Source organism: Sciurus carolinensis, chromosome 2, assembly GCF_902686445.1.
Source record: "Sciurus carolinensis chromosome 2, mSciCar1.2, whole genome shotgun sequence".
Lineage (NCBI taxonomy): Eukaryota > Metazoa > Chordata > Mammalia > Rodentia > Sciuridae > Sciurus > Sciurus carolinensis.
In genome coordinates, this window is record NC_062214.1 from 173,098,087 (window position 1) to 173,113,085 (window position 14,999).

Here is a 14,999-nt window from a genome sequence, read left to right on the forward strand (position 1 = left end):
TACCTGGTGGTAATGGTCATAGAGCTTTCTGCTATAAGAAGATCAAATTTCCCAAAACTTCAGCTGAAAACACAATTTTTGACCTGCCTCACACCCTCCAATCTGTTTCATTAGCTTTTGGTTTAACTAGTTAAATCTTGTGACAGCATGTGGGAGAAAAAAACAGAGTTTTAAAAGGATTGCTCTCTATACCGTTTGAAGTTTTTAGAGTAAATTGAAATATTGATAAATTTAATAGCAAAATACTATCACTTCTAACATTCATTGTTTTATATTGATCAGAAATATTGGTGCTGGTGACATTTCTTCTTTTAAAGAATATTTAATTGCAGCCCAAAGTTGAACCTGTTTATGAATACTTTGGAAAAGGAAAATAATTATAATAAATATTAAAGTTTAAAGATTAATTAAAAGGCACGTATTTTTCTTGTGTTATGAATTAGTGTGTCTGGATATAGGGAAGTGGATACCTAATTTAGATTTTTGAAGAGCCTGTTTTATGAGATTTCATATAAAATTTGCTTCAAGTTGTCTTTAGGACCAGGTTACAAGGTAAACCAGTTAAAATGATTGTTTAAATCAAACTTTGAAGTTGCTTAATGTGAGGTTTTTCATCAAGCAAAAAAAAAAAATCACAATCAAATAGATTCCTCCAGTATTTCATGGTGATACTATAAAATATTTTTAAAAATTTTGTTATTCATTTAAAGAGAACATTTAACATGTTGATTAAGATGTATCAGTAAAAAATTTTAAGAAAACATGCTAGAAACTTTTGGAAGTACAAAAGCTTACTGATGTGTGAAGCATGACTGTTAGCCTCTGCTTTTCTCTTCTTGGTATCATACTGTGACTCCAAAACTCGAGGAACCATCTAAACATCTTTATTTCATAGAACAAATTTAGTCATTGAGTTTCTGGCACCAGAGAAAATACACAGTTGTGTAGATTATGCCTTCTGTTTTGCACAGCTGCTTGTGCTAGCTGTTGATATTGACCAGGTGTTTAAAAAGTAGTTCCATAAACTATAGTATTACTACATTATTGAAATAGGTTTTTGTTGAAAAACCTAAATATTTTTTAGGGCGGGGGATGTAGCTCAGTGCTTGCCTAGCATGTGTGAGGCCCTAGCTCATCCCCAGCACTAAAAACAAACAAAAAAGACTTTTTGTTAGTCTTTGTCAAGTGAAAACTGTGTGTGGCTTACTGACATATTCTACTCTTCTTTCCTCTGTGGGAAATCTCAATAATAACCAGCTGTCTCCTTCCTTAGACCTGAAGCACATATGTGTTTAAATGCAATTAAATATGTGGAGAGTTATAACCACAAATTAATTTTTTATATAATGATGCTTTGGTTCTACTTATTTTGACGTTAGATTTAACTCCGAGGTTCTGTACTTTGGAAATAATCTGTAAGACACTAAGACCATTTCTTTCTTCTGGTTCTCTAAATGGTGATTATCTTTTGGAGCAAAGAAGGATCATAAATAAAAATAGATAAGGTGATTGTAAAAGTGATAACTATTTTAACTCAGCAATTATTCTTCAGAGGCATTGTGTAATATGTGATCTGGGATAGTGGTTTTTTAAACTGGAGCCAGTCCATTTTCTACTTTCCTTTCTAGTTTCTAAGGAGAAAAGAAAATGGAATTTAATTGTGATGATTATTCAGTAAAATATGACTTCAATATTGGTATTAATTTCTGGGAAGAATTCTGGCTTGTATACCAGAAAATATATCTTACACAGATGGAGTCAATTTTAAAGACAGTGTTAGACAATGAATTGCAGAAATGTTAGGGTTAAATTTGGTAATAAATCTAGAAAATAAATTCTAAGTTTACAGTTGAATTTTTGATTGTTTTTAATAGGAGTGACAATGATACTTTGTATAAGGACTTGCATCTTGCACCACTGTATTATCTTGAGAGCTAATCCGTCCATTGAGGAAGGCAAATCCAATGTGTGGTTTCTTAAAAGTGCTTACTCCTTTGAGATTGGTCCATTGAGCCAGTTAAGAGGTTTTCCTTTAACTCATGAGGAGCTTCATCTGAGAATTAGCTTATTTATGTTGCTCTCCTTATCATAATAAATTTAATATGTTTAGTTAACAGGCATAATTGATTTTTCTGAGTACTCAGCCAACATTCTTAAATTACTCTTGGTAACATGATTATGCTGGGTGAAAACATATTAAACTTTAGCAGTGTCACACATTGAGCCAAATGGAATTGAAGAATTTGATTCACAAATGAGTTTGCCAATAAGAAAATTCTGACCTATAATCTTTCAAGCATCTGGTTAGGTCTCATTGCAGTCTTGATCTGTGCCCGGTATATAGTTCAGCCTGTGTCTGAGTGTTAAACCAAAATCAACATAATTTTAAAATAGTTCAGAACAGGGACCTGAGCTACATCTCATATGGGTATCATGGAGTTGTTGAAGGCTGCCTGTGGTCCACCTTTAGTTACACCTGACTATTCCTTCCCAGCTGGCACACAGGCATCCTAAAGCAAGGTGGGTATTACATTGCCACATCAGATGCTGGGATTCAGCATTGAAGCTACTTAAAGTTTAGCATTGTTTTTAGTTTCCCAAAATGTAAGAACTAGAACATTTGAGACCATTTTCATCCTAACTTAGGTTTCACCATCTAAAATACTTTTGTCTTTCTCATCTCAGTGTCATTTTTCTGTACTTGAGTTGTTGTGTATTGGCCTTCTGCACATCAGACAGACTCATCTCTTCACAGTTGGAATGTAATTATTATTTGTATAGGCACATAACCCTTGTATGTTCACTCTGAACAGATTTTCAGAAATATTATTTACATTTAGGAAATACTTAGATGTATCGAAAGAATTTTTCTGTTGTGCTATATAATAATATTTACTGTTTTAAAGATGTAAAAATTCTGTGGCCTCCAAGTTGGATTTAAAATTCATCATCATTTTAAAACTTCATCTTTTGAATCTCAGACCTCTGAAAATCATTAGTGTGAGTGTATTGGACACCAGTCTTCCTTCTATAATTAAGAACCCAGATTCCTCTTCCCTCACCTTATGCCATCCATCTGTGTGTTTGGGTTTCCAGTATGCCATGTGGAAGAGGTATGAACCTTTCTTCAGTCCCAACAAGGAAACTTTTAAACAGATTGCACAATAAGATTTCAAATTAAACATTTGAAACAAGGGTGCTCAGACTAGAAATGCCTGCTCTTCTGGACTAGAACACCTGGTCTGTACCTCCTGTCATACATCATTGTATGAGAAAAAGCTCTTGCAGTTTTCACTGCCCTTCTGCATTGCTGCCTGGCCATACTCTCTATTCTTCGAATTGAAATGTGAATTTTTTTCCTTTGAAGTATGTTAATGTTAAAATTGATTGTATTAAGTTTCAAACTCCATTGAAGTTTATTTAATAAGTGTGCTGGAGCTTCCTACTCTTCTGGTAATACTGTACACTGTTGAACTGAGACTAGTGTTATTGCTTATAGGACCTTGTTCATTTTCAAATACCATATCCTGTGTCCCTGTGCAGTCAAGGGGTCACTTCTTTAAGATTGTGTGTAATATGGCCTGTAGATAGAGCCACTTGGTACAGCATGTGATCTGCAGAGGAAATAGAAGACTGGTTCTACAGAACCCACCCATGTGAAAATGTTGCCAAAACAAGATGATAAAACTTTTCTTGAGTTTTATAAAGTGTTGTTATTTGCCTTACTGATTTTTCAGTGATAACTGTTTGTTGGGGGTGGGGGGTTGGAACTAAAAACTGCCAATTATGCAAATTCTTTCTGGTTTTTAAAGATTGTACAGTTTGTTGTGTGTGAAATTCATATATTTGAAGCATAAATTCACCCTCCTTCTTGCCACTGCTTCCATTGCACTTTTCATATCAAGTTCCCTCCAACTTGCTTCCTTAAAGATTTCTATTATATACATTCTGCACCCGCTATGGAGTTAAATGAAGTGTGGTCATTGTGTTCCTGAAGCTTTTAGGCTTACCTTTTGGCTTACTTTCATAATAGTGTGATTATATAACTTCAGGTAATTCAAAAGTTTAGTGCTTTATTGTAGCTAAAAATGTGTATGATTCATAATATTCCACATGTAGTATTCAAGATCAATTATTAATAATCAATAAAAAAGACACAACACATTTTCATTGCGTGTTCTTCTTTAAGACACCTAATCTCCTATCTCATAGTTTCTGGATGTGGAATTCTTGTTCATATAATTGATTATAGTTGTAAGCTCTTGGGAGGCCTGGCCCTCTGAAATTCAGGGTTCAGAAAGGAATATCAGATCTGGTCACTTTGAGCTCTTAGCCTCAGTATGGTTAACAGTATTTCATGATGTATCAGAAGAAAGTGGTAATCTCATATAGTCATCTTATTTATAAACATTAATTCATGGTTAATCCTCTCACAGCAGCCAGAATCCTAAGAAACTGTGCATCTTAAATCTTCCTAAATATCATTACGTTGTTAGTACTACTTACTTTTCATATGATACAGTACTACACACAATTGCAAATGAAATGAATGGTATTAATGTTGTGTTGAAGAAAAAAGTGGAAGTAATTGTCTTAGAAAAATCCAACTTTTCATTTTTCTTCAAAACATGAGAGATGAAGTGTGAATTGGGGAGTATGGGAGAACAAGGAACCAGAAGAGGCCAGAGGACAAATGCCTTTTCTTGCTTTATTTGTTACTAAACCATCACTGTAATGTAACAGTGGTTAGTACAAACATCAGACAGACTGGAAATCGCACAGAACTTGACATTATCTCAACTAAGAAGATAGTTTGGATCTGCAAGTGATGCTACACTCAAAAATGTGGATAATCCCCCCCTGAAAGTATTCCAGACTTCTTTTCCCTTGTGTATGTATCATGTGCAAATTCACACCCTTCCTTAATGCTCCGGCTCTGTGTTTGTCCCTCAGACAAGTTGGATGGCTTGAGGACTGGTACTAAAAGGAAACGTGACTGGGAGGCGATTGCCAGCAGAATGGAGGATTATCTTCAGCTCCCTGATGATTATGAAACTCGTGCTTCTGAGCCTGGGAAGAAGAGGGTAAGAGACTTTTGTCAACAACTTACAACAAAGGAAGGACCTATTTAAGCATCAGATTTTAGAAAACTATGAAGAGATAATTATGTGAATGCCATTTTTTAGAGCATGTTAGTTTATACTGTATCACATTACACATTCTAAAAAGGAGTGAGACCTTACAAATTTTAGGTCACAATGTGCAAGTGACTTAAAAAATGGAGAACAGAACCTCACATGGTTAGTGTGTTGTTAATTTTAAAGGAGTTGGGAATAACCATTGTGTCATTTTGTCATGAGGTAAGGGGGGGTTACCGAGTAGGATATTAAAGAGAACCTATGGAACTTCTTAATGGATTTTATGTAGAGGGTCCAATGATAGATGAGATCATCAAGGGTGACTTCCTTAGGTTTCTGTGATGTCATTTACCAAGAAAGAAATATGGAGTCATAAGCGTAAGTTTTGTGAGGGACCAGTTAAGTTAGAAATCTAAGTGAAGACCTGGATGTGGTGTAGTCCCATCTATTCAAAAGGCTGAGGTAGGAGAATCACTTGAGGCCAGGAGTATCAAGTATTAAATTGACTATTGGATTTACAAGTGTGAAATTCAAGGGAGAGTCCCAAGTGAAATAATGAATTTGAGAAAATGATATTTAAAACCATGAAACTGAATGATCTTGCCCAAGGAGAAAGTTTAGAAAAGAAAATGGGATGCTGGACTCTAAAATTTAGAAGTTCAGATAGAAGTCTTTCAAGAAGAAATAATCAATTTTTAAGTGAAAAGACAAATTGAAAACAGAAATGGTCATTAGATTTGGCAACATGAGGGTTGCTGCTGATTGTTCTTCTCTTAGATGAGAGACAAGCCATTTTGGAGCCAGCTCAGGAGGCCAAGGCAGGAGGATCGTGATTTCAAAGCCAGCCTCCATAACTTAGTAAGGCCCTAAGCAAGGTAGTGAGATCCTGTCTCTAAATAAAAAATTAAAAGGGCTGGGGAGGTGGTTCAGTAGTTAAGTGCTCCTGGGTTCAATCCCTGGGACCAAAAAAAAAAAAAGAAGCAGCCAGTTTGGAGCATACTGGAGGAGAAGTGTAGAACAGAGAATGAAGAGGAAGTTTTACTATGAAAGGGAGCAAAGAAATGAAGCCAGAACATGGGATGGGTGTACCACATAGATGATGGATTCAGTTAAAGTGGTAGATATGTGTATTTTTTAAAACAAACTAAGAAAAGAGATCATATATACTCTGTTCTGAACAAGTTTTCTTGTGTATCTTGATCTTTCTAGGTAGGTACATACAGATCTAACATTGTTTTTAAAAGGCTGCCCAGTGTGCCATCGTTTTGTTGTACAATTATTTACCCAGTCCATTATTGATGGATGCCTATGTTAGTTCCATTTTATTGCTAATACAGATACTGTGGTAGAAGTCATGGGGCATAAGCCTTGGCAGCTTTTTGCAAATATATCCTTAGGGTGAATTTTTAGCACTAAAGCTAGGAGGTCATGCAATAGATTTATCATTCTGACAGATATTATAAGATTATTTTCCAAAAAGGTCCAACCGTTTCTTTATCCACATGTAAATAAATACCTGTTTTACCACACTTACACCCACAGTCCTGTCTGTAATCAAACTTTTTTTTTTTTTGGGGGGGGGGAGGTACTGGGGATTGAACCCAGGGCCTTGTGCTTGCGAGGCAAGCACTCAACCAACTGAGCTATATCCCCAGCCCTGTAATCAAACTTTTTGACTATCTGATATATGGGGGGAAATACCATTTCATATTAAGAATGGGATAATACATAATTCTCTTTACACATCATTTCTTTGTATTTCTTTTTTTATGAATTTCCTCAGTGGTTGAATATGAAAAAGAATACTTTTTCTAAAGAGACTAAAAGTGACAGTAAAACATCATTAAAGTAGATACCATTTCAAAGAATCCAGCTTTCAAGGCTATTTAAAATACTGCAGACAGCCCATAAGCCACCTAGCCACCCCCTTTTCTGTATAGCTTGGAGAATGGGGGGGGGGTCCCCCTCTAACTTTCCCATTTGTGTCCAGCTCCTCTCAAGGACTATTTGGATGGTACCTGTTACTCCAATTTTAAGGTTGAGGCCAACAGAAATAGACAGTGTCACCTTCTTAGAAAGTAGTTTGGAGATAATAATTCAGTGTAGTTCTGGTAACAACACATACTCTGAAATGAGAAATATTTTTCTTTACTTTTACTCAGACATCTGTCACCCTGTGCATAAGTATATGACCCCTTACAGTTTACTGTTAAGTTGGGTAGCAAGAGAAAACTGAGGGGTGCACATCCTAGTTCTAAATGGCTAAGTGACCTAGTTCTGAAATGGCTCCTCTTTAACCTCCTCCCTCTGCCTCTTATCTTGATTTTAAATAGTTTATAACCCTCAAATGACTCACCAAAATCAATATCAGGGCACAAGGGAAAAAGATCTTACAAGTAGCAAGAATACAGCATACATTATTCCATTTCTTTTTTGGGGTCTCTTGATTTCAAGAGTAGTTCAGCTTTTTACAAATACCAAATAGATTCCTGGGATTAACTTTCATCACAACAAAAGGTAGTTTGTAGATTTGATCATATTAGAAATGTACTTAAATGGCAAAACTTTAAAATATACTTATTTTTAAGACATTTCAATGGCTTAGTTGGGTATGAAATGGCAGCTCATGTGGACTCTATTTTGTATTTCTTTTATGACTGTGGAATGTGAACATTTTCCTTGTTTGATGAATTCATGTATTTTAGAAATATTTTTCTTAATAGTGGATGAAATATATATAATTAAACCTTTGAATGTTAGCCAAGATTTTTCTGTGTTATAACAAAATTTTGTTTTTTACAGTTAAGTGGGGAAAAAAGAAAGATAACAAATGTGTTACAAACCTCAATAGTACCTTTAGGAAAATTAGAAGGGACATTGACTCAAGAAGCCATTTTTGGCCAGGTATGGTGTTGCACACCTATGATCCCAGCAACTCGGGAAACTGAGACAGGAGGATGGCAAGTTTGAGGCTAGCCTGGCAATATGGCAAGACACTGTCTCAGAAGAAAAGGAAAAAAAGTAGCCATTTCTGGCTGAAAGTCATTATTCCACTCCTGTTATTGTTAGTGTTTTGATGATCATTCATTCATTCTACAATTGAATGTTTATGTGTGAAATCTGTGAATAAGTCCTATTGAGTAGCTGATCTCTAGTGGAAGAGTCTAGCTTGTAAACAGCATCAGTATATATTAGACATGTGAACAAAATATAGCACTTTCCAATATATTGTAATTCCAACTTCAAAAATATTAGTTATTTATGCTTAATCATACTGCTTATTTGAAAAATAACATACTTTTTCTTCTAATCCAATATCTCCATTTTATCAGAGTTTTAAAGACTTAGAATCTAAAGTGCAAATTTAAAAGTAGCAGGGTGAGATTGATCAGCATATTTAGCTCTGTGCTGAGGATGCCCCAGACATGAATTTAAACTTATTGTGAACTGGTTACCTTTTCCTTATTCAGTGGTCACAGTGTGCCCATCTGTCCTTCATACTCCTTACCACAAGTTATCTTTCAATAAAATGTGTATCCTTCATCCCAGGTGGATCTAAAGAGTGTATGTGAATTAACCAAAGTTAAACTGATTTAAAAAATTTTTTTTCTAGTTGTAGATGGACACAATACCTTTATTATGTTTATTTATTTTTATGTGGTGCTGAGGATCAAACCCAGTGCCCCTCATCAGCTAGGCAAGAGTTCTACCACTGAGCTGTAACCCCAGTCCCTGATTTTTTATTTTTTAATGTGTAGAAGGCCCAGAGATCTTTGTATACAAAAAGTCCACGTTATTTATTAGACTTTTTACTAAGGCCTGAAGAAAATTGAGGTATAGGTTTTCTACTCACTAAGATATCTACTTTAAGAAGAATCAGGTGTTATTAACTTTCTCCCACCACAGTTACTACACATATTCCCTTTGACCACATGATTGCGTTAGGAGAAGTCTGGTCATTTCATAACCAGTGCTGCAAATGGGAAAAGGGAATGCTAATAGCTTAGAGCAATAATGCATGTCTAATTCTAATGTAAAGATCTTGGAGTTTTGATATTCTGGTTCCCTCTCTTTGACACAGATAATAAATAAATCACAAGCACATTTAAAATACAGTCTTTGGGGGCTGGGGTGTGGGTCAGTGGTAGAGCACTTGGTTAGCACACATGAGGGACTGGTTTTGATCCTCAGCACCATATAAAAATAAATAAATAAAACAAAGGTGTTGTGTCTACCTACAAGTAAAAATACTTGTAAAAAATAAATAAAAATTTAAAAAAATAAAATACAATCTTTGGTACTGTGCATTGCAAGCTTCAGGGTCATAGTCTACTTTTCAGCATTTGAATTTTTACAGAATATGGTATATCAGCATATATTTTTAAAAATTTATTAATATAATATGTCGAGTCCATTTTTTTCAAAAAACAGAGTACCAACAGGAACTATCCCTGAATCAGATATCTGTAGTTGTAATTCTGCTATATAAAATTATATCAGTTGTGTCAGTGGGCCTCTATGTTATGAATGAAGATAATAATACTAGCTCCCTATTTTCTAAGATTAAATTTCAAGAAATTTGTATTGTGTGGAGATCAATGAAACTCAGTCCTTTACAAGGCCAGGTGCTGTGTGGCATGTGCTTGTAATCCCAGCTACTGGCGGGCTGAGGCAGGAGAATTGCAAGTTTAAGACCAATCTTGGCAACCTGGTGAGACCCCCATCTCAAAAAAGAAAAGTTATAGAAGTGTTCAGTCCATATATAGTATGTGTGTAAATTATATGGGGAAGACAGATCTATAATTGGGTAATTACACTGCAGCATAAAATTCAAAAGTAGACATGTTGAAATCCTAAAGTAACTCCAGAAAAGTAATGATTAAACATGATTATTTGGCAAAGAAAAAAAAGGGATAAAGCATGGAAGGATGACTAGGCTCGTGCCTTCCTTTTAGGAAGAGAGACTAGTACATGCAAAATTAAATGTGAAATGAGCTGATGTGCTCTGAGAATCAGAAGTAAGTCTGTTGCTTGTCTTCACCACTGACCAGAGATGCCACAGAATAAATGGGGGCCAGATCAAGTGGGATCTGAGCACGTGGACTTTATCTTATAGTTAGGGAAAGGGGAAGAGTTTGAAACAGATAAGTCACAACTGTGTATTTGGGGGAAGATCTCTATGGCAGAATGGATTGGAGTGGGTGAGTAGAGGCAGGAAGACTAAAGATTAGTGCTTCAGGTTAAAAAAGAGAGGGGTGGGGACAGGCCTGTGAGCTAAAAGGGAGTGAGCAGCAAAGGAGATGAAGAAGGCAGGACTGAGCCAAGAGCTGAACTGCTCAGGAGCTACGGTAGTTTAGGACTTGGTGACTTGAGTAAGATATATGGCTTTCTTCTGTTCTGGGTTAATTTTTACTGTTATCTGAACTTGTAGTTTCACATGTGTTATTCTGCCCCTTAAATTAACCCAAAGAGGAAGGGGGACCTTTGCATATTATTTTTCTTTATAGCCCAGCCTAATCTATATTCTCTTTAGGTGAGATGGGCAGACCTGGAAGAAAAGAAGGATGCAGATAGGAAAAGGGCCATAGGTTTTGTGGTCGGACAGACAGATTGGGAGAAGATTACAGATGAAAGTGGTCATCTGGCTGAAAAAGCCCTCAATCGAACCAAATATATATGAACTTAGTTTTTGAATGGAATCATTATTCCTCTAAGGTAAGAGTACCCAGCCATATAAATAACCTACTGTGTGGTTCCTTCAGAGGGTTTATAATAAAGAAGATAGCATGCATTGCTAAAAATGCTCTATTTTCTAATTCTGAAAGAGTAAGTATAAACTAGTTGCTAACATTTATAATATAGAATGTAGTAGAAAAGAAATCAGTGTTCTGTAATCCTTACTCATAAAAATACAGAACTTGAGAAAAGCTTGGATTCTGAGGATCTGGGAAGGAGTGGAGTTATGTTATGATATTGAGATCTGCTGAACTTTCTGCTGTTTTTTCCTGGCCTGACAACCTTTTCTTTTCTTTCCAGGTGGTTCGCTTTGGGGTGATCTGAAGCCAAGGCCTCATGGAGCTTCTTTGTGTGTCACCTTGCTTCCACGTTTCCTTTTTTTGTTTTGTTTCTACTGCTTTAGTTTTTAAAGTTCTCCAGTGTCCCCAAGAGGTATTAGAATCTTGCTGTCTCCAAGCAAGAAATAAAATTTTTTAAACTATTTTGGGGAGGGAGGGAGTGATAGCTTAACTGTTGAAACCAGGTGGGGGTTCGCTGGAGGATTCCAACTGAATATTTCCTCCACTGTACAATATCACAGACTATCTCTATCATCATTGCTTTGTGGCTGTTTTGTTTTTTTACTATATGTAACTGGTAGCTGATTGTACTAGGATTAAAAACAATAAACTTTCATGATAAAGCCAATGAGATTCATGGGCTATACAGCATGGGCCCTTTTCTCTTGTTTTCTTAATTTTATTTTTATTGAATTTTTTAATATGATGTGTCCTAATTACATGGTAGCTGAACATCCCAAAACCTCTTTCCCATTGAATATTATTGTAGCTCAATGGTTCTGTAGCACATATTGTAAAACATAAGGTTCAGCGATGTTCAGAACACTCATCTTTGTTTTATGCTTGTTTTGTTTCTCTATTTTGTGTTTTCAAGACTGATAGAGACCAAGTTCAAATATTCATCCAGTTCCCTGGAGCATATCTGTTCTGTAACATAACATTTTATTTTGTAATTTTGGCGGGGTGGGGGCTCTCTATTCTTCCCACTCTTCTACTCTTCTTTCCTTTCTCTTAATGCTATGTTATGTTTTGATTTTTTTTTCCCCCTGATCTAGTTTTGAATCCTGGTGAACATAACTGATGTGCTCCATAGAACTCAAGCTTATTGCCTTACTTTGAACTTGAAATATTGATTTTTAAATCAAGATCACGGGGCAGGAGTGTGGAGATGCAGAGCCTCTGACATGCAGCCTTGAAGCCTGTCCGGTTTTCAGGTTCTTGCCAGATTGCTCACTTTTGGAACATGTGGCCTTCTGCACAGAATTTCTCTCTATGAATAACTCAAGGTGGAGCCCAGGAATACACAGGCTAAAGCCCAAATGCCATTCCTCTTTACACACAGAACGGGGACTCTATTCCTTTCTTCATTTACAATTAAAAAAAATCATCTAGCATGAAAGAAGGTAGAGAAGAGCCTTCTTCCTCGAATGTCATTTTTACTTTGTTAGCCAGTTCAGCAGTTTGTCAGTGTGTTTGCCTAAGACTTCGACATTTTGAAGTGTTCTCTTTCAGCCCACAGATGAAAATCGGTTTGTTTTATCATCTACATTAAATACCATGTGAATAGAAGTATTTACTAGCAGCCCAATAATATTGCTTTGGGTTCACCAACTTGATATTATAGTACTGAAGACTGACTTAATGGAAAACCTGACAACTTTCTGTACTTTTATCTTCCCGGGAATTCTGAATGTTTAAGGCTAAGAGACTTTAAATTCAACAACAAGTCAATATCGAATGTATAATTTGCTTCATTAAATAACTTCCAGTGTTTGTAGTATTTAGTAGCTTTTTTGATTGCTTATTGACCTATAATACATTTCTAAATACCGATCTTTCTCAGCATCTGTATTATGATGGGTGTAGGTACAAGATAGCCATAGAATTATTGTTTATGCAAAGACTTACTAAAGCAACCCAATGTCTCTTTCCTCATCAAAAGTAAAACTTCCAGAATGTGTTCTCTAGTTCATAAGAAAAGCCTCTGTGTTCTTCTAGCAGGTGCTTTATTTCAGTTGTCCTTAGCCTTTTTATGGTATTCAGAATGCCAATGAAATAAGGAGTGAAGGTCACCTATGAATCAGGGGTTGGTGTCAGTGCTTCCATACCAGGAGGGGAGGAGAAGACTCAGCTGTCAGTTATCAGAATATACACATTAACATGAATGCAGCTGTCAGTTATCAGAATATACACATTAACATGAATGCAGCTTTACCTGCTTTAGGAAATTGGTGTGACAAACTCAGTGCTAGGAGACTGATGAAAAAGATTAGGAACCAAAAAGAAAATAATAGAGACAGTTGATTGATACTAATTTTTCTAGGCCAGTATGAAGCAGTTAAATTTGTAAACTTATATTATCACTAGAAGCAAAATAGAATGGAAAGCCCAAGAGTATTTTGGAAAAATTGGTATGTGGAGAAATGCCCTGCTAAGACAAGTATTTTGAGTTTATTAAGAGAGGGCTGGGGAGATAGCTCAGTTGGTAGAGTGCTTGCCTCATAAGCACAAGGCCCTGGGTTCAATCCCCAGCACTGCAAAAAAAAAAAAGTTTATTAAGAGATATCATGATAATATGGAGGACCACACTTGGATACCACTTATTTATTTACTAGCATTTTATTTAAATTTTATTATTTTTATCCACTTACTATTTTTAATCTCAGAAAGCTCTTTGGTGTGTTTTTAAATTTTTAATCATTTTAATTCTTTGTGATACCTTCTATCTTAATATGAAATAGTCTGATGTTTTAGATGTTTTAAGTTAAATGTAAAATTCTCATGTCAGTAATTTGACTATTCATAAACTTCCTATGCAAGGAATTTTGTGAGATGCAGGAAATTTTCTATTTGAGAATTATGAATTATTTATTTAGGATTATCTAGACACTTGAAATATTTTAATGATCAACTAAGAAAAATCAGAAGCCATCAATAATACACAGTAGTCTGGTTTTGGAAATCTGATTGTTGTTGATTCACATTTTCCTCAAGTTTTTGATTCAGATATCAACGAATAATCCAGAAAGAGTTCATTAGCAAAAATAAAATCTTAAATTGAATTTATTTTCCTTGCAAAAGACTTTTGTTCATTGATTGAGCAAACCAAGGTAGATGCCATCTCATTTAGAGACCCAAGCATTAAATTTTGAGTTTGTTTGACTAAAAATTGGAGGCCCCTCAGCTTAAGTTTTAATTTGGAAGTCCCTTAACCTTTGTGTTTTTTTATCCTGCCAACTGAAAGTTACTTGTATTTTATTAATAGGCTTCTAGAGGCTGGCTTAACTTGGCTACAAAGAGACCACACAGCATTTCAGATAGATTTTAGAATTTTAATTATGAGCTATCAAAACTGAAATGTTTTAGTAATAGAAGGAGAACGATTCCCCATTTTTGGTATTGGCAGACCTAGTTCAAGTCTAGGTTCTCTTAGAACTTGTGTGACTTTAAGCACATCTTTTAATCTGAGCTTCAGTTTCCTCATCTATAAAATGAAAATGATAAAACACACCTATTAAGAGTTGCTGAGGACTGAATCAAGATAACATGTTAGTGCTTATCACAATACCAAGCACACAGTAAAAGCTCAAAAATCAGTAGCATATTATTATTTTTTATTTGTTCTTATGTGCTCTTTGAAATCCAGAATGTACAGATGTCTTGAAGATGGTTCTGTCACCCCTTATAGTCAGCTACCTGAGACTGGACTGTACCATGTGCAGCTGCCATGTGCCATGTGCACAGAAAGCAACTGCCAGACCGACTGGCATGAACGAAGCATTAATTGTCTTGGTTTTCATGTATTCAAAAAGAAAGTAGTAGTTTGATGAATACATAATATATTCATATGGTATAAAATTATGAAAGTTCAGGAGTGTCTATATTTAAGTATCCCTTTCCATCCCTGCCTTCAGCCTCCCACTACCCCATCTGTAGAGGGAAAAAGTGTTGACTATTTGTTTCTTTTGTGTTAAATTTGAGAAAATTTCTGTGGATTAGCTTCGAGTGTTATTTACTTGGCTTTTGTACACTTGCTACCTTGCTTCTTTTGATAGTATGTCTTAGT

The 14,999-nt window shown here is 35.5% G+C and overlaps 1 protein-coding gene and 1 non-coding gene across 5 annotated transcripts in view; one reads left to right on the forward strand and one right to left on the reverse strand.

Moving 5' to 3' along the window:
- The window catches only part of Ylpm1 (YLP motif containing 1), a 69,640-nt gene extending 56,096 nt beyond the window's left edge, over positions 1-13,544 (forward strand). For 2 of the 4 annotated variants that reach the window (XM_047537558.1, XM_047537555.1), the window contains 3 exons: positions 4,954-5,084; positions 10,672-10,853; positions 11,175-13,504. In XM_047537558.1, the coding sequence (XP_047393514.1) occupies positions 4,954-5,084; positions 10,672-10,818 (278 nt within the window). In that variant the 3' untranslated portion in view covers positions 10,819-10,853; positions 11,175-13,504. Of the gene's footprint in view, positions 1-4,953; positions 5,085-10,671; positions 10,854-11,174 lie in introns of those variants that run through there. The other 2 variants (XM_047537553.1, XR_007106719.1) reach the window with 2 other exon arrangements.
- Positions 6,719-6,791, reverse strand: Trnaa-cgc (transfer RNA alanine (anticodon CGC)). Its single transcript has one exon. It is a non-coding gene; the product is annotated as a tRNA-Ala (tRNA).
- Positions 13,545-14,999: the final 1,455 nt, after the last annotated feature.